Genomic DNA, 27,432 nt, shown 5'->3' with positions numbered 1-27,432 from the left:
AAAAGGCTATAATTGTATATTAAAACCGATATCTAAAAAAAGCAATACATTAGCTGTCATTTGGGCGCAAAATTAGGCTCAGGCTTAAATCAAAATGTCAAATTGATTAGATTATCATTTCAATTAAATAGTTATACACATTGAACTTTAGTCTACATTCATCAAAAGACAGACATGTTTTTAACATCACAAAGAGTGAAATAAATAGGAGTCAGTATTACAGTCCATGCGCGGGTAGGTTAAGGCAACTTTTAGTTTAATGACCGTCAAAATTATGATCTATTTGAAAACTGTTTATTTTTATGAAAACAGTGTGTTATATTAATACCAAGTGAACGTGTTCACCAAGATATTATTTTTCTACTTCGGAATCGACTCGATCTTTAAAGCTGCCGTGCCATGGTATCACGTGACAGTTATAAATAGATCAATTTTTTACCTTAACAAAAAATCAAAAAGTGTAACACTACACCGAAGTTCATTTGTCTGTTTGTTACAATAATTCGATCGTCAATTAGTTCAGGTTTATTAGTATTACTGCTAGAATCCTATTGTTAATCGCATAAAATAAATATTGTAAATATTTATCGGAAACCCTCTCAACTTCTATAATTTCATTGAAAATATTACGTATATTTCATTTAAAACAACAATTCACAGGATTCTAGCAGCACTTTTCAAGTAGTTTAGGTCATACACCGTTGATATTTAACAAAGTCATCTTTCATAATATCCGGGGTAGTGTTACACTTTTGCCTTTTTCTGTACACACTGACAGAGGAAAGGCTGGTCAAGCCATATAAATGTCGATCTGCTTACCTTATAACACTCGCTAATTAAACAAAATATCCATGCCTGTATTATCCTGATTATATCCTAACTGACACTCATATAAATCTTAGGTATCTATATTAAATAAGTCTTATTTCGGCATTGTTTACACTGCATTCCGATGATTTGTCTCCCGACATGATCTTCTCTATTAAACATGCTTGTGACGTCATCAATGATAATTATACGTAATAGAGAAAAATCAAAGATATATTCAGTTAGAAGAGTTTTTAGTGATATTTTATGTCTGTAGTTTTTATAATTTAAACCAGAGATAAAGTTAAAATCGACATGTTTCTGAGTAAAATATGACATCATGCTGCTTATTGTGACGTCATATCGATCAGAGGAATTTGATCGCTGTTAGTTGCCTTATCATACCCGCGTGTGAATTATACACAGGTCAATTTCAGCTGCAGATGTTGAACAAAGTGACAAACAACAGACTAGATTTGTACAGAAACATTTACAACCTGTCAATATTTCAAGCTATCTCCATTCTACAGCTAGTGTTGAGTTAAACATGGCCTCCCAATCACTGGAGCTACACATGGCCTCCCCATCACTGGAGCTACACATGGCCTCCACACCAGAGGAGTGTGTATCCTTATCTACAACAAGGCATTAATTAACTATTATTTAATAGATATCATAATTACAATGTAGTTGTACTTAATTTATTGAATAATTAATGACAAAAATCTCCATATTCAGCATAATATCTGTCTGTACGTGTAATTCTTTTCCTTTGTATTTAAAAACAAATCTATTATTTTTCTAATTAAAATTAAACCAAGTTTAACACTAACAAAAAATGATAGAAATATACAAAAAAATCCAGATTTCTCTTATTAACAAACAATTAACACTGCCTGTTAAGACTCAGACTTACCTGTCAGAGCGTCCTGTGTGTCTATATAACTGTAGACACACACCTTGTTGTTTTCCTCTGATCCGACCCAGAGACGGTGAGTGTTGACATCATAATTCAGGCTGTGTGGTGAGAAAATCCCGCATGGTCTTATCAGTAGATGTGACAGGAACTGACCGTCCTTGTCTAACATCTGTACTGTGTTGGTTCTACCATCACACACCAGGATGTGTGACAGCGGGTCAGTACAGATTCCATGTGGCCGTAGTCCGGATCCTGATCGAGGTCCTGTGTAGGAGAAACGATATCTCCCTCCACGCTCTGTCACCACTACACCAGCCCTGTAGTCAGACACCACGACATCCCCATTGTTGTTCTCTGTTATATAGATAGGTTTTCTATACAGTCCAAGTCCTGTGTTGTCGTGCTGTATGATCTGTGTGAGTTGTCCGCTCTGGTTGTACCGTGTTACCTTGCCTGTCCTTGTCCTATCGTTATACATCCCGACCAGTAGATCCCCAGTGGACGGGGACCAGTACACACACTGTGGTTCCCATGTAGAGTCTGTTCTCTCTATAAATGTGGTGGTTGTTTTCATATCCTTTGACAGTTTTTTGATGTAATAGTACCTATCTATATAAATCAGTTCACTCTCACTGTTCACTGTGTGTAATCCTCCATAACCACGACATGAATCCTCCACACGATGTAGAGGGACACCTGTTGTGTCTGTCAACATGAGATTGTTATTCCAATCACTGACCCAGACCCGGTCTGATGTCACACAGGAAATGTGATAACAACGATCAACACCTGTCACTGTGAGAGATTGATGGAGCTCAGCACCCGACGTCAGTTTGAGCAGACACTGGTTTCCTACGCGTCGGTTTCCTCTCTCTGTGATTTGGATTGCACTCAGTGACTCCATCACATCCTCCTTGTTGAGTGACTCAGTCATGGAGAGCTGGCTGGTGTGGAGTTTATCAGCAGTGTCTGTAATAAATCAAGCATCAGACATGTAATGCTTTATATGATTAATAAAAGTAATCCATTTTATTAAAACAGTTGTCTGCTTTTGTATACTACCACACATTGTAGATATATTAATGCAGCTTATCAATTTCATTGTAATTACAATGGCATGTGATGGTGGTTATTTCATTAATCCATTGAAATCATACACAGATGTATCTAAATAATTAATTTTATTTAATAGCTTATTCCTGTGTGTTTTAAATCTAACAAGCTGTTAACAGTTAAATACTTGTACATAAATTTATTGAACAAAGATAAATAAGCTGCTACTGACAACTTGTTAAGTGTGTACATATACATGTCTTAAACAAAATATATTATACTTCTATATAATTGTAAACAAAAATGACTCAGACTTACCTGTCAGAGCGTCCTGTCTGGTGATATACCTGTATATAACCACCGTGTTGTTGTCCCCTGACCCGACCCAGAGACGGTGAGTGTTGACATCATAACTCAGGCTGTATGGTGAGAATATCCCTGATGGTCTTATCAGTAGATGTGACAGGAACTGACCGTCTTTGTCCAATATCTGTACTGTGTGGGTTCTATCATCACACACCAGGATGTGTGACAGCGCGTCAGTACAGATTCCACGTGGATCTAGTCGTGATCCTGATGGAGGTCCTGTGTAGGAGAAACGATGTCCTCCTCCACGCTCTGTCACCACTACAGCACCAGTCATAAAATTTATACAGTCAGACACCACGACATCCCCATTGTTGTTCTCTGTTATATAGCAAGGTACACTATACAGTCCCCGTCCTGTGTTGTCGTTCTGTATGGTTTGTGTGAGTTGTCCACTTTGGTTGTACCGGGTTACCTTGCCTGTCTTTGCATCATTGTTATACATCCCGACCAGTAGATCCCCAGTGGACAGGGACCAGTACACACACTGTGGTTCCCATGTAGAGTCTGTTATCTCTATAAATGTGGTGGTTGTTTTCATATCCTTTGATCGTTTCTTAGTGTTATATTTCCTATCTATATAAATAAGTTCACTCTCACTGTTCACTGTGTGTAATCCTCCATATAAATAACTACATAAATCCTTCACACGATGTAGAGGGACACCTGTTGTGTCTGTCAACATGAGGTTGTTCAAATCACTGACCCAGACCCGGTCTGATGTCACACAGGAAATGTGATAACAACGACCAACACCTGTCAGTGTGAGAGATTGATGGAGCTCAGCACCAGACGTCAGTTTGAGCAGACACTGGTTTCCTACGCGTCGGTTTCCTCTCTCTGTGATTTGGATTGCACTCAGTGACTCCATCACATCCTCCTTGTTGAGTGACTCAGTCATGGAGAGCTGGCTGGTGTGGAGTTTGAGATGTATCTGGGATATGACTGTCTTTATTGAGGAGAGGAATTGTAGTGCACTGAATGTTGACTGTTCCTACATGTGTACATATCTCTGTAGGCTGACAATATGTCTTTTTGTTTCCATCTTCTGTTTTAAACATCTGTGTTTGAAATTAAAGTCACAAAACACATTGTTTAATAGATCATATAGAACATAGTCAATGAGATCCCTCTGTTTCTGGGCCTTTGTTAACATCTCTGATTGATAGCGGGAGAACTCTGTGCGACAGGTTTTGATGTCATCTGTGATTCCTGGCAGGAGAACAGGTCTGTAAAAGAGAGCGTCACTTCTGATGGTGTGAATGGTTCCTCTGTGTTGTTGTTGCTTTGTTTTATAAGCTCCTCGTATGCTTAGAATCTTGTGCTTACTTTGTCGAAAGAGAGAAACAGGGAATATGTGAGATTTATGTCCAAAACAAGAACCACACACAGGAACTTGACAAGGTTCACAGTACTTTATATAAACATGGCTAGGATGTCTCACACAAAGTTCTTGTTTTGGGATGTTGTTGAATTTCTCATGATGTGACACAACATTATGGTCTATTGTTTGGAGGTTTTTCACATGGTTTTCTTTACACTTTTGACACAGATCACATGGACACGATTCACAATAGTACTCTGTGTCCCCCCGAGCATTGATGTACTTTATATGTTGTATTTGCTTGGTCCATGGTCTGGAGGGTCTAGGTCTTTATATCATAACCTGCATGAAAAAAGTATAATGTCAATCCTGGCCAATGACATAAACTACCTTTAGTTAAACAGTTTTATAGATATAACATCAAATTTTAATAAATCTTTAATTTAAAAACAGATGTTACTTTAAAGTAATAATACATTTTCTCTTTATAGATAAATGATGGTTCATTATTATGGTACTGATTATAGAATGCTCAAACAGTAGAAAAAAATATTCCCCAAAAATGATTGATAAGTGTATGTGAGAGAGAGAGAGAGAGAGAGAGAGAGAGAGAGAGAGAGAGAGAGAGAGACTTTCTCTGCTATAAATGTATAATCTTTAGGCAAGTTTGATCATCAACAAGAGATGACCTTCAGAAAACTTACAATGTGCATGTCATTCTCTACTGAATATGGACTGTTGATCTCTCTCTCTCTCTCTCTCTCTCTCTCTCTCTCTCTCTCTCTCTCTCTCTCTCTAAATGTATCTCTCTCCATGTATCTCCCTCTCACTTTCTCTTCTCACCATATATTATCCATCTCTCTCTTAAACATGTACTATATAATTCATATTTATATATCTCTCCTTTAAATCTTTCTCTCCCTTTGTTGTACTGTTACACTCTTTTTGAATTGTTCTGCTTATGTTGTACTTATCCTCTCTCTCTCTCTCTCTCTCTCTCTCTCTCTCTCTCTCTCTCTGTTGTACTGTTACTCTCAGACTTATTTTTTTCTGACTGGCTGTATGCATTCTCTCTCTCTCTCTCTCTCTCTCTCTCTCTCTCTCTCTCTCTCTCTCTCTCTCTCTCTCCATGAACTAATAATCTCTTTAATTCTTTCAGACTTTATACTCAATATGTACTATTGATCTCTCGATCTCTCTCTTTCTCTCTCTCTCTCTCTCTCTCTCTCTCTCCAAAACGTGTACTCATTATCTCTATTTCTTTCAGACTTTTTCTTTTCAATATGTACTATTGATCGATCTCTCTCTGTTTCTCTTTTTCTATCCTCAATGTGTACCGGGTACTAATTATATCTTATTTTACTTTTGATGTTACATTTTCATTTGAATGGTTGGGCGGAAGTTAGTTACCAGTTACATGTATCTCTTTCTCTCTACATGTATCTCTCTTTATGTATTTTTTCTCTCTTTCCATTTATCTTTCACTTTCTCTTCTCAATATATACTATCCATATCTCCCTGTTAATCCTGTAGTAAATAATTTCTCTATCTCTCTTTGTCTCTCTCTCTCTCTCGGACTTTATATCCTCAACTTGTACTAATAATCTCTTTTTTTTCTCTCTCTCAGACTACTCAATATGTACTCTTGATTTCTTAATCTCTCCCTCTCTCTCACTCTCTGTTTCGTTCTTACTTAGATAGACTATGTCTGCCTAACATGTAATATTTCTTTTTGTTATACTTTCATGTTAAATAATGAAATCTGATTGGTTGAGACGCAGTTCATAATTCTTTTTTTTACCCTCCGCGTTAGCAATGCACTTAGCAATGGTAAACATTAAAAATTGTTACATGCGCGAAAATTATGCGCGTACCGTTCGCTGTAAAATTCACGTTATTCCTATATAAAAGCAGTAAAAAAAATTTTAAAATTAAGACATTCAGTATAACAAAATAAATAGTGCCTGTTTGAGAGGATAACAGTTGAAATTGACACCCTTCAAAAACCATTGTCAACCTCCGCTTCGCGTCGGTTGACAATGGTTTTCTCGGGGTGTCAATTTCAACTGTTACCCTCCCAAACAGGCACTATTTATATACTGTCACACTCTCTCTGCTATAAAAACCTTTGATATTTTTCTTGTTTTTCTCCATTTTAGACTTAAAACCATTTTAACAAGAGCTTTGACTTTGGGTAGTTGTGTCAAACAGCAATGTGACGTAGGCATGTGTATTTCATTGCTAGCCACTCAGCCATGGGCCTTTGAAATCAACAAGATCTGTCTGGCTTTTGAGTTTAGACTACGCAATCCCTGCATATTTTGCTTGAAACCGCGTCATTTTTAACTTTTTTGACGCAAGAAATAGATAGCTACGCCCTCCTGAAAGTCCGAGGTCTTGTTAAGGAAGGCGGACCTAATTCATTTCTACAATAGATTTTTTATTCAAATTTTTATATAATGTTAATGTTGATGATGAGTGAAAATCAATAAAAAAAATTACATGATCATCGACTTCCTTATCTTATTGGGGGTGTTTCAAAATTTGGGTACAAAAATCCTCAGATATAATAGAAAGTAATGGAAATTTTCAGGGGTGTGGTATAAAAACTGATATTTTAAAAATTCAGCGATAGATTTTTTACTCTTATTAAATTTTAATATTAAGAAGTCAATAAGCTTATCGTTGAACAGAAAAAAAACCTTAATTTTTTGAGGGGTTGTCTCAAAGTTCACTGCATGGTTCATTTTTCCTTAGAAATATTATCGGAAAAAGGGCATAATTAATTATTGCCTGATGTAGCATTAACTGCTATATGTATGATTTTAAAAGGTTATAGTATAAATTCAATATCTACCTGATTATAAGTCTTATTATAAGACTATAAACTGCAGGTGGGGGGCTTAGGATTTATAAACCGTGGATTAGTTGCAAACAGAGGAAATTTGGACTATTTTTCTTCTTCTTAATTTTTCTCCGCTTAAAATATTTTGGCATCACAAATTATGTTTAGTAATATGAAAATTTTATTATTTTTTCTTATTCTGATGTACGTAATTACGACAGTCATATTTAAAGCAAATGCGCAGATTCTGCGCAGATGTGCGAAATCTTGAATTGGGTCCGTCGTCCTTAAAATGGTTCTAATCTCTTCAACATGTTCTTTGCTCTCTCTCTCTCTCTCTCTGATTTTTTCTGCTCTATTTTCTTTTCTCTATATATTTCACTTTCTAGCCTCAACAGTTGTATTCCAGTTTGTGTTCTCTATCTCTGTGTGTCTTTCTCTCTCTGCCCCCTCTCTCTCTGTCTCTCTCTCTCTCTTTGATTTAACTTCCTGGTTATAAAAACATGCTAGCTAAGTGTACAAGCTTAAATATGATTGTAATCTCATATTTAACATGCATAAGTACATTAAAAATTGTGGAATGATTTATTAAGAAACATATTAAAAGTTAGTTGCTTAAAATATGTTGATCTGTGGAAAAATTTGTTTCAATATATACATTTTTTTAAAAAATGTTAAATCAATTTATTGGATCATGTTACTTTAAAATTGATAACCATTTTTAAGTTTTAGGTCTGTTTAAGAGAAGATGGCGGGCAGAAGCTTTGCCTTTTGGTTGATCCTATTCCATATTTTGTAATTATGGCCCATAACTGTTGCATTCGGTAAGTTCTACTACGTAAAATGCATTAAAAAGTACAGGTGCAGTGCAGTTCAGCAAGAGAACAGACTATAATTGTTATCAAAACACAATTCACACATTATTATCAAATGTGTGCAATACAGGAACTAACCAAATTATACATGAGGTCTTTGACTACTGGCTTATGGCCCATGCTTTTCCCAATAACCTGGCTGATTATTTGACAATTCCCCGAGCAAAAATTTTGACAGTATCCAAGCCCTGACATTACCACAAGGATAGTTTTCCCTTGTTTGAACAAAAAACAATCACTAAATGGGAATGAGGGCAGTTCTTATTATGTTAATCTCTTGGTAAGAAATTGCTATGCTCTCAAGCAACAGTTCTTACCATAGGGTTAACACAATGACTACTGCCCCCATACCCATTTAAGAGCTGTTTAATATAATGTCTATGATTGACACACAACAACGAACTTACGATTGCAATAGGTCACCTGAGTAACTAAGAAAGGAACAAGTTAGCTGCCTTATGAACAGTTTATAATATTCATGAATACTATACCGTATAAGATTTCTCTTTTCTTTCTCTTGTCTACTGTATCTTTGAAAACCATACTCTATAGACCTAAAAAGAGACCACACAATTCTACACAACAGTACATGTACATGTATTACATTAACCTAAAAGACAAACAGGAGAACATACATGTAAATAACAAATACCGAACAAATGCTGATAACAGAAAGAGTTAAGGATTGAGCTGTTAAGCTAATTAAATCAATGATGGGTGAAAATCTTACAAATGTGACGGTCACAACAGTTGGATGCCGGTGCCAGATAGTTCAGTTGGTAGAAAACACTAGAAATTCAGAGGGCCCCGTGATTGAATCCCTGTTTTGGTCCGTCATTATTTAACCCATCCCACTAAATAATCGACCATTGAAAGTTTTTATACACATTAACATGGATTGATAATCAATTCTGTTTAAAGTTAATGATAAGAAAGAAATTAAGTAGGGGATATATTGGGAGAGAAATTGACTCTGAACAATCATCATCATGACTTGTGTTTGTGTCTGTCTGGCAGTATCTCAATCATTTCAGGTACATGCATTTATTCAAAGAGTTTTATACTAGTATTGGATCAATTTTTTTAGGATATTTTAAATTATTTTGTATTTTACTTATATTCTGACTAGGTATGGATAAAGTTCATAACTCTGTACATTGCTATCTATATTAAACATGAATGTAATGATTTAGGAAAAGGTGAAAAGGGGAATAACTCTGTTCATATTAAAGCTGGCAACAAAAGAGATTGAGTTGTTCTCCTTGTCACTCTGTTTGACCAGTTAGACTGTTTGATGTAATGTAGTAGTATCAACGACACTTAGCTGAATCAATCTTCACATTTGTATGTAAACATAAACTCTAGTTATCAAATCATCAATTTATTCTATCATTGAAAGAATACATAGAGATTAGCTGAATAAAATGTGATTAAAATGATCAACATTACCACCTTTAAACTGATTAGGTAGTGTCTGAGAAGGTTCACTTTAATTTACTTCCTGTTTTGTACTTAATGTAAACATATATTAAACAATTCACCAGATTCATACCAGTGTTGAAAGATTAATGAGAGATTAGCTGTACAAATTACTGATGTTTCGTAATAAAATAAATGTACATACTATACCAGGACTATTTCTTGGTTTTCCATAACTGCATGGACCAATTGTTACTTCCTTGAATGAGGATGAAACCTTAAAAGATAGAATATCAACTGATAACAGAGTATTATTTGAATTTGGAATTATTTTAATTCTTGGAATTTAGAGAAACAGTGAAAAGTAGCCTTAGTCACTACTAATTCATCAACTAACCCTGATTTTAACACAGTCAATGTAAATCAGAGCATTACTGAATGTCCTTAGTTTATTGATGTGGAAACTGAAATAAGTTTTACCTACATTACAAAAGTATACAATAATAAAAATCTAAATGTCTGTAGATATTGATTTTTTTTAAACATTCAGTCATGTATTTCTTACAAAGTGGATTTATTCATTCAAAATATAATTATGTAAATGTTCATTTGCAGATGGTGTGATCTAAGTTCTTATGTTATGTGCTTGAGTAAAAATTCTTCAGGATTTACTAAGGGGGTTAGCAAATCCAGGATTTGCTAACCCCTATTGGGCGCATGCCCTAGGTATCTCTGTGGTTAGTAAATCCAGGATTTACTAACCCATCCCCCCATCCTTCTGGACACAAGTTGAATTTAGTTTCAGTCCGTCCTTTCAATCATTCAGTTAAAGGGATATTCTTCGGTTTCTTTAACATATCCTATTTTATTGCGAAACAAAGATGCATTTTCCAATCCCTCTCTGAAATAATCCAATCGTAAAAAGATAGCCATCGATTCATAGTGCTATCGCCATGTACACTGTACTATGCCAACACACCTGCGTTGCTGATTCGATTGCCTGTTTTGTTGTGAATTACAGATGCACCTTCCATTGTTTACCTTATAGATAGTAATATCATTCTCCTAGCGCGGTGGAACATAACAGACTTGTAACATAAAGCCTCTGTCAAACAAGAAGCCATCACTGCAGTTGGTAGTAAATTTAGCGTCACTTCCGCCTTCCCTGACGTCATATTCAACAGTAAAAAAAGGGGGCAGATCATTAAGCCTAATGGGTTTTTTTTCACAAAAATAAATGCCAAGTATAATTATGCTTCAGTCATGTTTCTCTATCATATATAGATGATTTCATAAAATGTGTCTATATTTTTATTTTATATACATTAATAAAAAGAGGCATTAACCCGGTACCATGGGTACACGGATCTATTAAGCTATAGAAGGGGGAGGGGGGTGGAAAGAACCTCGATTTTTTATATTGAACATTTATTATTATTATTTTTTTTTTACAAACTTGGGATGCTTCCAACCACCAGTAGCATTGGATATATAAAAGATCTGGAGAAATTAAGAACCCCTGTGCTTGAAAAGTCCATCTGAAATCTATAAATTTCAGGATCCGCCCTTGCATTTCATTGCCGTTAAAAGCGCCGGTTTTAGTGTGCAAGTCTAACGAAATCCACTGCAAAATGACGTAGGACCGACTATTACATCATGAGGCTAAACCTTAAGATCATTATTCAGCATACCAAATGTCCTGTGTGCATGTGTATGAGAGGAGAGAGAGAGAGAGAGAGAGAGAGAGAGAGAGAGAGAGAGAGAGAGAGAGAGAGAGAGAGAGAGAGATTTTGTATACAGAATGATATTGCGTAATTAGATTGCGAGTGTACTTGATTGTATATTATAACTTGTAATATGCACAATATATTTCAACATATTTCTATAGCATGTGCAATATATTCTAAATGTGCTTGTTATGCATCACTCCTATAGCTATATTAAATGCACTTCACATACATTTCCATTTTATTTTTTTCTTAATCTGTCTAATTCTGTAGTATATGCACCGTTCGCTCAGCGTACGCTCAGAGTGCGCCCACCATTCAAGTGGGAAAGTAGAACGTTTCAGGGACTGTAGCTAGTGGGGTAACCCTTTAGCTCAGTCGGTAGAGCGTTGGTTTTTAAACTGAAGGGTCCCGAGTTCGAGTCTGTTGTAGCTCACTCCTCCTCTTTTATAACACATAAATGTTCAATTACTCTGACACACTATTGCTTTTTATCTATTCACCCTTTTCAGAGATCAAATTTTCATCAGAAATCCTCATACCTGTCTAAAAAGATTGACCATCCTCCTCCTAGAAACATTACAAAATCACAGTTTATCTATAGACAAGTTATATACATGTAGAACTTGTGCGTTCTGACACTCTCTATGTTCATCTAACATTACCTGTATCTTTATGTATCTCTCTCTATGTCTTTGTTTTTCTCTCTGTCTAAAAAAGATTGACTACTCTCCCCATAGAAACATAACAAAAGGTTTATCTAATATGATTTACGGTGCTCTGTTGGGGCGAGCGCAGCATGTGATCAAATAATGAATTATGATAAATCAATAAAAATAAAGGTAGCAATGTAACGTAATTAAGCATTGAATCCTTATATTTTGAAAGATATAGTCTCATAACTGCAGCGGTGTGTGCTTACAAATTGAATAACGCGTGCTAGCGCGTTATGAAAATTTGTATGCACACACCGCAGCAGTTATGAGACTATATCTTTCAAAAAATAATGATTTAATGCTTATATTTACATTTTTTTAAATTTCTCGCCTTGTCTGCAAATGTGATTTTAACGTCAAATTTTCTGTTTTATCCTAAGGGTAAGTTCAAATTAATGGAAGAGCCACTGTAACAGCCACAAGCGTGAACTTTGATTCTCGCTTGTGACGTTGCATTTTACAGCGTTCAACGTTTGTGACGTCATAATTAAACTAGTCATTCTAACCTTTGAGTACCTTGTGTGTGTTACAGTCTTATAACTGCAGTATCTTTTCATACACTTTACATGCAAAAAATATTTGGAATGTAAATATTTAAGTATTGAATCCTTATTTTTTGAAAGATATAGTCTCATAACTGCAACGGTGTGTGCATACAAATTGAATAACGCGCGTTAGCGCGTTAGGAAAATTTGTTTGCACACACCGTTGCAGTTATGAGACTATATCTTTCAAAAAATAAGGATTTAATGCTTATATTTACATTTTTTTGTACATTCTTGCCTTGTACGCAAATGCGAATTATACCTCAAAATTACTGTACTATCCTATGGGTAAGTTTAAATTAATGGAAGAGCCACTGTAACAGCCACAAGCGTGATCTTTGATTTTCGCTTGTGACGTTGTATTTATCAGCGTTCAACGTTTGTGACGTCACAATTAAAACTCGTCAATTAACCTTTTAGTACCCTTTCTGTGTTATGGTGCTATATCTGCAGTAGCTTTACATGCAAAATATACGTGGAATGTAAATATATGAATTTGAATGCAAAATAAAATAAAACATTCCTATTTTATTCAGTAAATTTTCATTATTCATAATTTAATATGTTTTACGGTGTGACCGTTGGGGCGAGCGCAGAAGGAGTCACACATCTGTCATCATTGTTAAATGCAACCCGTGGACTTAACCAAACCAAAAAACTTTGGCTTTGTCTCGAAAACTTTTACCACCGCAAGGAACCGGAAGATATCAAACTTTTATTCCAATGGTCCCTTCCTAGGTTTATACACTTAAACCAAAAACTACCACTGAGCATTAATAAAATGTTAAACAGACTTATCAAAATATTTTGATAAACACAAAGTCGTTTTTTTTTAATCTCTTCTTTACCTTTTAATAATGATCATTAAAATCAATAAATTGTGTGTCTGTGTTATTTCTCATTTTGTTCCTTGTTGTTACCAGTGTTTTAATTTTCCTCTGTGACATCAATTTTGTTTTTTGTACGCTATATAAGCGTTGTAGATATGTGCCCTCCCCCCTTTTTTAGTGTGTGATATCCAATATTATTGAAAGGTTTGACCACATATGCAACTATAACAAATACATGTAGATATTTTAACAGTTTAATTTTTTTTCTTTTATTTATTCATTACAAAATGACGTGGCTACACGTAGATCTAATAATGATTTAAGAAATGAAGATAATAATTTTTCTATTGATCGACGTATCAAAGAAAAAATTGACCGGAAAACTTCATCAATGCGCGTAGTTTTTTGTCACCTACCTAACGTATACAATGATTGGATCAATATGACAAAATATTTAGCATGGAACTTGCATGTGTATTTACTGAGCAAAAATAAAATCATCAAAACAAAACTAATCAGCCAAAGATTCACCGTTAATAGTGAGCGCAGTATCAGTATTAACGGTGACTCCCTACTGTGTACTTCCTACACGTTACATTCAGTACAGATGCTTGATCCACCTCTAAATGTATCGCGGGAATATAAAACGCAAGATCACTGTGACGTCATACTTAACTTTTTGCGCTCGACAGTTTTCGTAAATTGTCGGACAAATTCGGGGAAGGAAATGACGTCATAGGTACAGTTTTTTACGTAAGCATATGTGTTGTTTACTTTAATGTTTTTAAAAGGATTTTTTATTGTTAAATGAAAATGATGTATGCAATGTAGAGGTAAGAATTTTCCGTAGAAACGCTTTCTGTTCCGCCATGTTGCTATGCACCGCAAAGGATCACTGGGATAGTAGAACGTTTTCACGCGGGTCCACAAAATTTTCTTTGAACAATGTGCAGATTTCAACTCGAATTTCCTCCGTTCGTACACGTTGTCTATGGAGCTCGCTTCGCGAGCGGCGCTTCGCGACGCCTCGCTGCGCTCGCTATAAGAATTTTTATTTATTTATCATTTGAATTTATCTCAGATACAATGTTCCTGAATAATAAAGATTATAACATTATTAATGTTCATTGCAGTTTATTTCATCTTTTCTGCAGCAAACTTACTTGTAAAAAATTTACTTATCATAGAGTGCTTAGTTAATATTTGTGCCAATTAAATGCTAAAACTATCATAAAATCATAAATCTGCAGTTATTTACAAAATTAAACAGTTTCTCTGTATAATGGTTGTAAATGGTTCAAAGGGTAGGACTAATACCCCAAAATGCAAATATCATTGTCATTTTGCAAAGAATTATCTTATTGCATGTTTGTCAATTGGCTTACACAATTAAGAAACATTTCATCTATCAAAAGGTAAAAATGCATGAATTTAATTAATTTTTACAAATTGGAAAACCTTAAGAAATTTGGAGAAATAAAGTAATTTCTTTTAATCTCTGGATATCAAATGTTATTCTCTTGCCAGATCTATTAAAAATATAGTCTGACAATTCTGTCCAGAGATTCAAGATTAGTGGGCAATGGTAGAATAAGTGTTTAAAAGTTTCAGGTTCCAACATACATATTGCACATAAGTTATTGTTTTATTTATACCTAAAATTCTATGAATTATTCTGTAATTAAACCATACCAGTTCTGTATCTTTTGTGATTAACTTAGAGTTGTAATATATGTGGTTCCAATTGAAGTCTGGTTCGAGATTTAAGTCAGTTTCCCACTTAGATTCACATATTGGCCTATGCTGTAGTTTTGAGATAAAAAAAAGTCATATAATGTTCTTGAGCCTTTTTTATCTTTACACAGAATTTTTATAGATTCTTACTGGTACGGTTTTACTACTAATTCATGTGAAAATTGCCTGATACTGGGCCAGGAGCTTAATATAGCCTTTTTTAAGCCTTCATATTTAGTAAATGGTAGCTTAACTAGGTAAACATTGGTTATTTGTTCATAACTAATAAAATTCCTCTGCTTCTCCAGCAGGTCATATATAATATAAAAACCCTTTTCATATAAAGACTTATAAAAAATATAGTTATTTTGCACACATCATAAATAAAAAAGTCTTTCAAACATCTCAATAATTTATGTGGGGGAGAAGTAATAAAGTATAACATTTTCCATAGGTTGGACCTCAAATAACACTGTATAGTACAAGTACTTTTTTTGTAATTTTCCCATTTTCAACAGTTTACGCGTCAATTTTCCCAATTCTACGGACCCTGGACCAGTTTAAAAACAGTAGGAAAACCCCTGGTCTTTAATTATTTTTATATTGTTCTCGTGAGAGTGTGAAATGGGAAACCATATTTACAGGGATCTACTGGTCCAATAAAACAGGGCATTACTGGTCTGAGTAACTGACGCCAAAAAAATCCACTGAATCAATGTGCAACGAGTCCGTATTTTCTATTCACACGTGCCTTGTCAGTAGAACTCGCTTCGCGCCGGCGACCTGCGTTCGCTATTTAACAAATTAAACAACACCTGTGTGCTCTCTGTCACTCTCTGTGTACATCTAACGTATCTTTCTGTCTTTCCCTCTCTCTTTATCTCTCCATGTCTGCCCCTCCCCCCTCTCTCTCCCTCTCTCTCTCTCTCTCTCTCTCTCTCTCTCTCTCTCTCTCTCTCTCTCTCTCACACACACTCACCTGTATTGTTGGAATACATGGGTGGTGGTCAGTGATATATGGACCTTGCGTATGCTATCGGCTCAGTGGTAAAGCTTCTTCTGACTGCATGAGTTCCGAGTTTGATTCCTGTACATAATCACATAAAGAAAATGTTCAGTGAAATAAACTTGGTTCAATGCCGTGTGCTGCATTGATTTTTGATACTGTTCAAGTACAGATGAAATTAGAAACTTCCTGTGGCATGGTTAATGCACTGGTATTTATACTATTACTTACAAGACTAAGTGCAGTCGTTTTACCGGTAACAAATATTTGCCAGTATCGACTAATTTATAGAAAAATTATTGGAGAAAAATGAAGTTAAAAAATCTTAGCTAGGTAATTATAATACAGAAATAAATATTCTATCCTTGTGTGGAGTCGTTTGACATTTGCTCGATTATTTACCGTATTGTGTACAAATTAAAAAGGTGACCGAGATATGAGCTGCCGGAAGTGCAAGGCAGAAAAAACGAACATGTGAAAACAATTAAGCCTACCCGTAACAATGAAAATAAGTTTGTTATTGACCCCCATTTAGTTTAAGATTAAGCTTCATATCAAATAATAGTTTTCCTAGTTTCGGTTCAGTGCGATAGAAGTATTATTTAGCTGGATATATTGATCAGTCTAGTTGGACTCCCAAAACGGAGTCAACGGAAGTGAATTTCTGCAAGCATTTTGGACTCCGTTTTGGGAGTCTACAAATGCACACTTGTACAAAATATGCCGATTTTTCGATAAAAACATGAGGTCCACAAGAAATCATCTTGCAAAGTGCTGCATGTGTTGGCAAACTTCTAACCTGTTTTAAAAGACCCTAGATATAATTTACTATCGATTGTATTTGCACAAAATAGGGGTTTGTTTTCCCTTGGACTGAAATGTCACACTTTCATTGGTTTAAACATAGCATATGATTGCCTCATATATCTATATATTTGGTCAATGAGAAATAATATTAGGCAATATGGCCTTCATTGGCCGACGCTTCGCTTACTTTTTTCGACATTTCATAGTATTTAATACATAACCGCATGCCGTAAGTTCTAAAAGTATTTGGAGAAGTTGCCCTTTAAAATTCTTTAAAATTAGAGTAGTTGCCCTTAGAATATTGATGTCATTGTTTTGTCTGGAGCTGAACAAAATGGCAGCATCGAAATTTCCTCAAATCTCTGAAGAAAAAGGAGAAAACATTTAAAATTGAATAGCAACAAAACATTGTAAGTGAACATGGTGAAGCATAGATTTTAAAAGAGTATTTGAAAGATGAGATTGAAAATTTTGAAGATTTTAAATGAGTTAAATTGGACGAGATGTTAAGCATCTTGTACATGGCTTTGCGTAGGTCATCACTATTTGTGAATAAATATGTCACTTGATAGTCCTCAGGAAAACAAAACACTTCTTAGGTTAGTTACTGACTCACTACAGAAATATATTGGGTTGATCATTCTCATAGACGGCTCGGCTTCGCCTCGCCATCTATGAGATTGATCAACCCAATATATTTCCGTAGTGAGTCAGTAATAAGTAATATTGTTTGCACTTAAATAAGTTATTTTTCTCCGAAGTTGGATGTTTGGACAATGCTCAAAAGTGATATTTTTGTACTTTTCATGGAATTTTATCGTTATTAAAAGGTAAATTGCATTAAATTTTACATGTTACAATTGAAAATCACTAAACATTCACATTAATAAGTGCGTAAACGAAAAGAGCTCCGATTACAAACAAAACCTGGCTGCTGGCTGGAAAATGTAGTCTCGTTCAACCAGACCTCGGCTGTCTCCATAAATCTCCGACGAGCAGATCGGAGATCTACGGAGACATCTGAGCGTCTGGTTAAACGAGACTAATTGATCTGATTCAGTAAATTTTGACCCACAATTCATAGTTCCAATGGTTTCCAAGTCTCGCGAGAATCAAAGTAAAACCTTTTAGAAGCATAAGTGTAGTTTTAAGAACGTCATGCTTATTAAGTAAATAAAACAGTATACTTGGCTTACTTTTATTTCTCAGGGGAGTTTTAATGAGTCAGACGACACTTAAACGTGAACTTTGACGTCACAATAAGGGGAAATTACTCTAACTGAAGTTATTGTAAATCTGCTGAATTTACCAAAATCTTCTCAAAATCTTGCAAAGCTAAAGAATGAGGACATTTCTTCAGATATAGGAAACACTTGTAACTTGGATATTTTATTCACTATAATTACGGTAATTTCCAGGAACTAACACGTAGCATCGGTTTTTTTTAAAAAGGGGAAAAGGGGATGGGGGGGGGGCATGACAGCCTCATCCAAAAAATCTTTACAAGCAAAAAGAAAACATAGGTAATCACAGATAACAAAGCTCACCGAGACGAGGCATCCCCTTTATGAGACATCACCTTTATGAGACCACCTTTATCATATTATATGAAAATCATGCTTTATGATCTTGGATATTCATGGATTCTGTTTTGACACAAAATCATAGATGATCTGTTAAAAAATTGTATGATAATCATATGTTCATATGTAAATCAATATAATAATATAAAATTAAATATTACATTCTATCATACTTACAATATATATCATATTATACAATAAAATACTGTAATAAACAAAGATGATATTGCAAATATGAAATGACATTGTATTGTGTTAAACCTTATTATATTTGATCACATAATACAACATCATTTTATATAATACAATACTGTATTATGTGATATAATATCATATTACATAATACATCATAACATTGAAACATATGATATTATATTGTATAATATAGTATGATATTGTATTGTATGATATTTTATAATATTTGATACATAATATGATACTGTATCATATTTTATTTACGTTGTTAATTTTATTTTTACTGTCAGGCCAGCATTTTTTTATTTTTAGGTTTACAAACCCGCCGCTCGGTTTTCTGAGTTTTTAGAAAAAAAATAAAATTACAAAAAAGATCTTTTTTTTTCTCCCCGACAGCAAATTTTTCCTAGTAGGAAAAGTGTATCGTCATTGTTATCATAGAGGCATGAAATCTGCTCTTTTTGTGTCATGATAGCCTAAAAATTTCTTGCGTATCTTTTTCTCGTGCAACATTCTTCAGAGAAGCTTCTACAAACACTCTGCTGTAAGTTTCATACTTTGAAGTTTTACCGACAGTGTTGACCAGTGGCTAGACGAGATAGTCACACCTCACTGAACATGGCTTCAATAGTTACCTGTGCAGCTGTTTTCAAGTACATCACTGTAAAATGATTCCCTTTCTTTTTGTGTTGAATTGGCATATGTATTCATTGGCCTTTTTAAAAATTTATTTTACAGAGAGAGAGAGAGAGAGAGAGAGAGAAAGAGAGAGAGAGAGAGAGATGTATTAGAGATATTATAAATTTCTGCAGTAACTATTTTCATGAACACATTTTGAACAAGTGACCTGCCTAGTGAATTTAAAAAAAAATTATATTATTCTTTGTGCATTTTCCGTTATTTCAATTAAAATTTACCATTACATAATTAATTGCATAGTTGTACTTTGTACATGGAAATTCAACAGGATAAAATACATGCACACATATAGTTGCAGTGATTTTATAGAGTCTGTTGACATTCACAATGTTATGTTTGAGTTTTCTCACATATAAACACCCAAACCAATTTTGTAAATAAAATGTTAGAGATCAATGAAGTTGAATATTTTTTAACCGCAGAAAACATGAAAGTAATACATATTTTGTATATTAATAATTATATACTAGTATCATACAGGAGAAAACGTTATGACTTTATGTACATAAAATTTAGGTTTTTTTTTTTAATGAAATGTTGACATGTCCGACAATAGTCTGACTCATAACTTTGAATCTTGGGCTAGTAACTTTGTGGCCAAATTTTGTAATTGCACACCCCTTGCATTGCTATATGTACATGTTATTGTAGTATCAAAGCTGTATGTCTAATATTCTAATGTACTATTTCAGTGATATGTTACACAGATGACATACTTTTCACATGCTACACTTGATGCAGTTACACACCACTATCATGAAGTTGTCATTCATTATATTATTAGAATAAAGATGATGTCACAAAAGTTTTTTTTCTTCTACAGAACTTTACAATTTTGTGGTTCGTAAACCTAAAAATAAAAAAAATTGTAAGTCAAGAGATTTTTATTTTTTTTTTATTTCCTCCTCCTACGGAACTTTATCATTTTGTTGTTTGTAAACCTAAAAATAAAAAAAATTCTGGCCTGATTTATCATAATTCATTGTTTGATCACATGCTGCGCTCGCCCCAACGGTCGCACCGTAAAACATATTAAAGTGTTTTCATGAAAGATTAATTTCATAAAGTAACGTTTTGTGCCTCTTGTGTATTTTCGAAATTGATCCACCCAAAAATATTTGGTCAGAAGTGATAGAGGGCGCTTGATTCGATACCGAAACTAGGAAAATGGAGGGGTGTTGAATACTTCCTTAATTCATATTTTCGGAAGTTTGATACCACAGTTTAGAAGGACAAAGAATCGTGATTAAAACAAAAAATAAAAACATTTGGAATTCCGACAATAATAGTCGGATGCACGACGAAACCGGATACTGAAAGTATTCGTTACCTGTAAAACGACTGTAGCACGACGGAATCATATGAGGGAATAATAGGCATAATGCAAAGCAAATCACATCATTAAAAAAACCGCTTACATATTTCCTTTCTTAGACGGACACCATTTAAACTACCACGCCGAATTGGATAAAAACGCCCTTCCCTTTCCTCTTTCCAAAATGTCGTTTGTTCTGCTTCAATATAGTATATACACGTCCAAATGTTTGGTCTTTCCGGCGTCAAACAATTTCGACCCCAAGTCTTTTCGGTCCCAGATAATGAATATAATAAATTTTGATAACTATTCAAGTATTCCGTTTTTAATGTTATACAGTAATTACAATTTAATGGTTAATGGTTATCACTTCATTGTGTCTCAATTTCAGTCATCAATATACTCGATGATATAACTTTTTAGGTGTGTGTGTTGGGGGGGGGGGGGGGGGGGTAACCGGCACGTGGTCAGGAAAATAAGGATAAGGCCGAACAAACGACATCAGAAAAAGGATTCGGACTCATGACTTACAGATTCGTAGTAAACCTTCTAACCCACTGCGCTACGCTGCTAGGTGACAATTTGAGGGGGAAACTTCTTATAAAATTACACTTATTTAATTGTATTGTTTATTTCCATAAATAGTACGTCATAACATGGATGTATCCCATAACGTTAACGTTAGGCTACCACTTTAATTTTCCGGTATCTAGTTATTCACGCGATCGAAGAAGAGGGCCATTATAACCCCTTCACGGTAACTGTGGTAATGTACTGCTCTTTTGCAGGGCTTGAGATGGAGGGCAGGCAACCTTTACCACTGGCGGATTTAAGGGGGGGGGCGTGGAGGGCGCACGCCCCCCTAAAATTTTCAAAGTATGCACGACTGTATACATGATAGATGATTTAATAAGTTTTACATAGAAAAGTTAACATTTTGTGTTTCACTTATGCCTGACTTAATGTTACACCTCATTGATACACCAGATGTGCTATGCTGACTGTAATTCTGCTGCTCTATAAACATCTAATCCTAATGCATGTTGACAGGTTCTGATAACAAACCAATTAAACTGTGTTTAAAACAAGCAGTGTTGGTCATTTCATTATGGTGGCTGTATTAAATTCCCCAGGGCCCTGAACTTGGGGCTTCGACCAAGAATCGACTTGAAATTCCAGCAGTTTTGTTTCAAGTGTAGACTGCGCTGTCATTTCCCTAATGCGATGCAAGCAAAAATTTCTGAATATTTAAAAGCTGGTCGAAGGTAAATATATAATTGCATTTAAAACCAGATGGTCTATGTGCAATCATTAATTAATTACTGTATATTTTTTGAATTTGTTTCTAGGTAAATAGACTATTTTAATATAAGAATACTGAAGATTTGATGCATCAGATATTTCTAACAGCTAATAGGGGGTCGGATACCGTAACATCATGAATGTTGTAACTTTGACAACCTGGTTAATTTTGGGAGTTCATAAATGCCTAAACTATTTGGTTTTTAATCCAATGCATGTAACATGTATTAGGTATAAGTAACAATATGTGTCAAATAATAATTGTTATATATATGTTATAGGCTTTTGTGTAAAGGAAGTAAGCACCAAGGGGAAATAGTAGATGGCAGAAGTCAGGTGATTAAAAGAAATGAAAACTTTATCTTATTTGTTTATTTTTATTGCTTATTTCATCTTTTAAAAGTGTACATAACTAAAAAAAAATACCACTTTTTTTAGCCTGATTTTACCTTCAAAATACACGAAAACCCAGGAGCTTCCGGGGGCTTCGCCCCCTGAGCCCCCACCAGGGCTTTGCCCTGGACCCACGGGCCCCCAGACCCCCTGCCTCAATAATTTTATCCACGCCCCCACCCTAACTACAAATCCTGTATCCGCCCCTGTTTACTTTAACGTTGAAAAAAATACGACAGGGGAGCTAAATGACCCCAAGAGAATGCATACTACTAGCATTCTCATAACATTGTTTTTTGTTGGGGGTTTTTGGTGGGTTTTTTTTTTTGGGGGGGGGGGTTGCAGTATACTAGTATGCATAATTGTACATGTACATGTAGGTTGAATTTGACGAGCTATTGAATTTCAGATGCCAGAATGGAATATTTCGGAAATGAAAAAATGTAAAAAACAAAAAAAAAACAAAAACAAAAAGAAACAAAAAAATGAACAAGAACAAAAAAAATTCAACCTAATGTAGTGTACAGATCAATCATATTGTTGGATTGTTTTAGTTTTGTGATTAAAGCTGAACACCGCTCGTAAATAGGCACCGTCACACAGGTACCTGGTATATATTCATTTGACATGTTTTAGTGTCTTTGCCTGTGATAACACTACGAATTGATTTTGTACTATACAAGTCCAATAACTTCAAATGACGTTTAATTTGGATGCCAGCGGGGTTTGCTTATTTATATATTTAAACATACAATGGCTAAAAATTATATAAATATAAGTTATAAGAAATCATTCTTTGATTATAATGAGGGGATAATTTCGGTCTGGTTGTGATCAAATATATCATAAAGCCCTTCGGGTTTTATTGGATTTGGCCCCGACCGAAATTATCACCTCATAATAATCAATGAATGATATATATTTCTTTTCGTTTCCATATAAAATTTTTAAAACTTGGTTTGTACATTTGAGGTTCGATCCCGGTGCCTTTGGATTTGGGTGCCGCGCTCAGGCTGTCTTGACTATTCGGTGTTCAATTTGTGTCGCGTTTTTATATAAGTAACGGTTACCTTAGGAGTTAATATTAGAGCTGGGAACTGTTTTCTTGTAATGAGTTATTCGGTTCTTGTGGTATTTAAACCCAGGACCAAGGCTCTATTGCCGTTCGACAACTTAGCTACGACCACTTAGTCGCAAAATTGCTGATGTTTTTCTTTTTTCTCGTTTTTTAAAAGATAGCTGATCTCGATGTCCTGCTTTTGGCAAGAATATCTTTTTAGGATGCAGTACTTTTTGCGGTGGATACTTTATATTCGGGGCTGGCTGTTCCATGGATGAAACCAAATTTACTTGTATATAAAAACGATAATAAATTTGGCTAATGTTGTCACCTCCTTCATTATGCGTTCGTTTCGTTTATTTATATGATTATGAACTTGACATAATTTATGTTCGGCTGAGCGAAGCGAAAGAGAACATAATTCTTATTACTGATATTTATAAAAGCGATCGCTCTCGCTAACGTGATCGTTCAGAAGCGAGCGCTCGCGCTGTTGAACGCACCTCAGATATAACCCACAAATTTGATTCATTATGGGTCTAGACTCCATCTTAATAAATCAATAATAAAAATCAAAATAAACTTATTCTTTAAATAAAAGTAATTTTAGGATGGAGACAGGACCCATTCATACCTAATTTTGCAATTAAGAACAGTGAATGATACAAGATTTAGGCAAAAAAAAAACAATGTGCAGCTTAATTTGGAAACATATACCTGTCGTGTTAATAGAATGAAAGCACAATATTGACTTCTATCGTGAAATTTATAATGAAAACAATGCATACAAGGCAAAAGTCAATATTCTATCTTAAATTGAAATGCTTTCGCCTTCATTGCTCCGAGTGGGGGATATACAACGCCTTGTATGCCCCTGTTCTTTATATGCATGACAGATATTGTTTTATTAAAGGTGGTACGGGACACTTCTATAGTAACGTACTGTTCATCGAAATTAAAACAATAAAATCAAGTGCAATTTTATAAACATGTTAATGTTTAATGACATAATTTTATGTGTATTTGGCGACGCAGTAATTAAACTTTTAAATCAAAAATGGTTGCCATGTTCATTTTTCAGATTAGAAGCGTGATTTTTTTCGGTAAATAAAAATTTTAGAAGGTATGTCTAAATTTTACTTGGAACTGGGTACTGACTGAGAAATCAGAGTTATCGTTCGTTTTACGACAAAATAATAATGAGGAAAAGGACACGTCCTTTTACATGAACTTAACATATATATATATATATATATATATATATATATATATATATATATATATATATATATATATATATATATATATATATATTCCATCAGACAGTTTACGTCTTTGTCATACCTGCGCTATATTTCTCAAAATTATATAATCACACCAGACTGCATGTATATTGTAACTATTTTATAATTCATTTAAATCTAACAAAGAATCTTCTTTTTTATGAATTTTATGTGAAAATATCTTCTTAAATATCATTTCTTGTGTGTCCATCTATCTCAGTGATTGGAATACCCCGTGTCAAGACTGTAACGTTTCCAGCGTTAATGGCGGACATTTATCTCGGAACTCTGAACAATGTACATGCAAGTATGGTTAATAATCCAGACAAGACACTTTGTACCACGTGACAAAGGTGTTGGTACGTTTGTCAGAAGCACCCTCCCCGCCCCACCCACGATAAATCCACTAAAAACGTCAGCTCCGTCCCTCAACAGTTGAAGAGACCCACCAAAAGCAGGACCACGTGGAGAACTTTCCTCTCTGGCCAACAATAAAACGTCCACCTACCATTTATCAGGATCCACCCACAAAATTTAAAGCACAGCGATCATTTATGCTTTTATTTTAATTATTTACATAAATCTTGATTCTCATATTCACCCCTTTCTCTTAAAATACCATATGAAAACAATGCAAACAAGAGTTGATAGTGTTTATAAAACAATAATTTATTTGACATGAATTGTGTATCACTGAAGTCAGAAACAGAATAATGAAGCACAAGATTGGACAGAACGTGACCTGTCAACATATAGTTACTGTTTGAACATATAGTTACTGTGTCAACATATAGTTACCATGTCAACATACAGTTATCATGCCAACATACTGTTACCATCTCAACATAGTTACCATGTCAACACACAGTTACTATGACAACATGTCCACCTGATCACTGGTATAGACAAATACCTCATACTAGAGTCTATACGCTCAGATTTTACATCTTTTGGAATTCTTAAACTTAAATTAAAATAAATGCTTTTAAGTTTAAAACATTGGAATTCTCGGGCAAATGAAAATTACAATTCAGCAAAAATGCCTTTCTTTAGACAGAAATAAAGGCAGAATCTTCATTAGTGGGGACTATCAGACAGTGAGAATTGGAATTCCTTCTATGGTTCAACAAACACTAGCTTGTCACCAATACAGCTCCTTGATAAATATATGTATATCTACATTGCAATTTATAACTCATCATTCCTTAAAGTTTATGATGTACAGTTTCATTGCAATGTTCTTCAGTCTTTAAGTACAGGACACTGACAAATCTTAACAGAATAATTTAATTGTTATGAAACTTTACAAATAATGAACATAAAACATGAAGAACTGTGGAGTAAGGAGGGATCCCTGCTGCATACCCCTGACAATAACAAAGTGATCAAACCAGAGCAGGCCTGGTGTACAGCTACATACATATCACATGAAGGATGACAGCATTATGACTTAGAGCACTTGTGTTTATAGCTGCAATATGCAACCTGCAGACTTTATAACAATAATCATCTCTTACATACATCCACAACAGATAATCAAATCTCACAGCCAAGTCAACATTCACTGCAGAAACAAAACAAAAAATATTCACTGAAAACAGAAGTCTTCATGGAACATGATTTAAAATACATAAATATCAGGACAAACATATCTCTTTCTAAAACATCACATCAGTTTATGTAGTATATCACAAATAATCCTCGCCCACTACAGCGCGGACAGAATCAAACTGTCGTCACGGACAGCAGCGGGTTGTACGTTTTCCCGTCTGTCACTCGACTTCCGTGAGCCAGCATCTCCTGCACAGTCACAAAATTGTTTAACACTTTCTTGTTTTTATGTTTCATCATCTTTCGATGACTAAGTTCCACAATGTTTATTTCTTTCTTTTCCTCAGCTTCTTTAACGTAGCTCGCGGGTTTGCTGACGTCACAATAGGATTCGGCGTACAGAGTTGACCGTCATAGCAAACTCAAACATTTCTTTTGAAAATAACAAATGCTCTTAAAAACATAAAATGAAATATTTGAAAAAGCTAAATTGCACTTTATACAAACATTTATAAGTATCAAGTGCGAAAAATTTAAAGATGTGACATACATTGTCGCATTTAGTTTTATAAGGTATGAGTGTGCGTTGGAACTATTTAATCTGATTTATGTTTAGACAAGTACATTGTGAAAAAAATTGAACTGTATGCATTAACTTCGCTCGTTCTGTATTTTCAAATACCGATATAAATATTAAAATTATTTTGGCTTTAGCTAGTTGTCGTATACGATTACAAACTTATTAATATGTCAATAGTTGTATGGTAATTGTTTTTGCAATGAATGCATGCTTGACTGATTGAGTTTCATGAAAAGAAAATTAGCCAAGTTTCTTCTCTTAAAAACCTTACCATAATTGCATTTGTTCATTCAAAAACATTCATTATAATTTTGATTGGATTTGCGTGTTCTAATATGTGTTAATCGGCGAGTCTGGCCAACCAGCGCATTTTCATTTTTGGTTCTCAAACGTAAGAAATTGATGACGTCGGGCTAACGTGATGAAAATATAGGATTTTGTAAAATCTTTTAAATCTTTAAAGTTGTTTTGCGAAAAATTGGCCGAGAACACATATTG

The 27,432-nt window shown here is 34.6% G+C and overlaps 3 protein-coding genes across 8 annotated transcripts in view; all 3 read right to left on the bottom strand.

Annotated features, from left to right (window-relative positions):
- LOC117683150 (uncharacterized) overlaps positions 1-21,001 on the bottom strand; it is a 125,727-nt gene extending 104,726 nt beyond the window's left edge. For both annotated transcript variants that reach the window (XM_066083220.1, XM_066083221.1), the window contains exon 1: positions 20,869-21,001. The gene's annotated coding sequence lies outside the window, so the exon portion shown is untranslated. The remainder of the gene's footprint in view (positions 1-20,868) is intronic.
- The window catches only part of LOC105344902 (uncharacterized), a 151,663-nt gene that overhangs the window by 41,300 nt on the left and 82,931 nt on the right, over positions 1-27,432 (bottom strand). The gene's annotated exons all lie outside the window — the stretch shown is intronic.
- Positions 229-4,747, bottom strand: LOC136269777 (uncharacterized). The gene is made up of 3 exons (XM_066083230.1): positions 3,098-4,747; positions 1,724-2,695; positions 229-1,442 (listed from the first exon to the last, which is right to left on the bottom strand). The coding sequence occupies exons 1-3, from the start codon at positions 4,044-4,046 to the stop codon at positions 1,321-1,323; spliced, it is 2,043 nt and encodes a 680-aa protein (XP_065939302.1). The 5' UTR covers positions 4,047-4,747; the 3' UTR covers positions 229-1,320.

This window comes from Magallana gigas, chromosome 4 (genome assembly GCF_963853765.1).
Source record: "Magallana gigas chromosome 4, xbMagGiga1.1, whole genome shotgun sequence".
Lineage (NCBI taxonomy): Eukaryota > Metazoa > Mollusca > Bivalvia > Ostreida > Ostreidae > Magallana > Magallana gigas.
This window is presented reverse-complemented; position numbering and strand designations above follow the sequence as displayed.

Coding starts and splice junctions, on each gene's coding strand:
- LOC136269777 (XM_066083230.1), bottom strand. CDS start 4,046: ATGACTGAGTCACTCAACAAGGAGGATGTGATGGAGTCACTGAGTGCA. Junction 2,696..3,097: donor CAGACAGGACGCTCTGACAG/GTAAGTCTGAGT, acceptor GATTTATTACAG/ACACTGCTGATAAACTCCAC. Junction 1,443..1,723: donor CACACAGGACGCTCTGACAG/GTAAGTCTGAGT, acceptor GCCTTGTTGTAG/ATAAGGATACACACTCCTCT.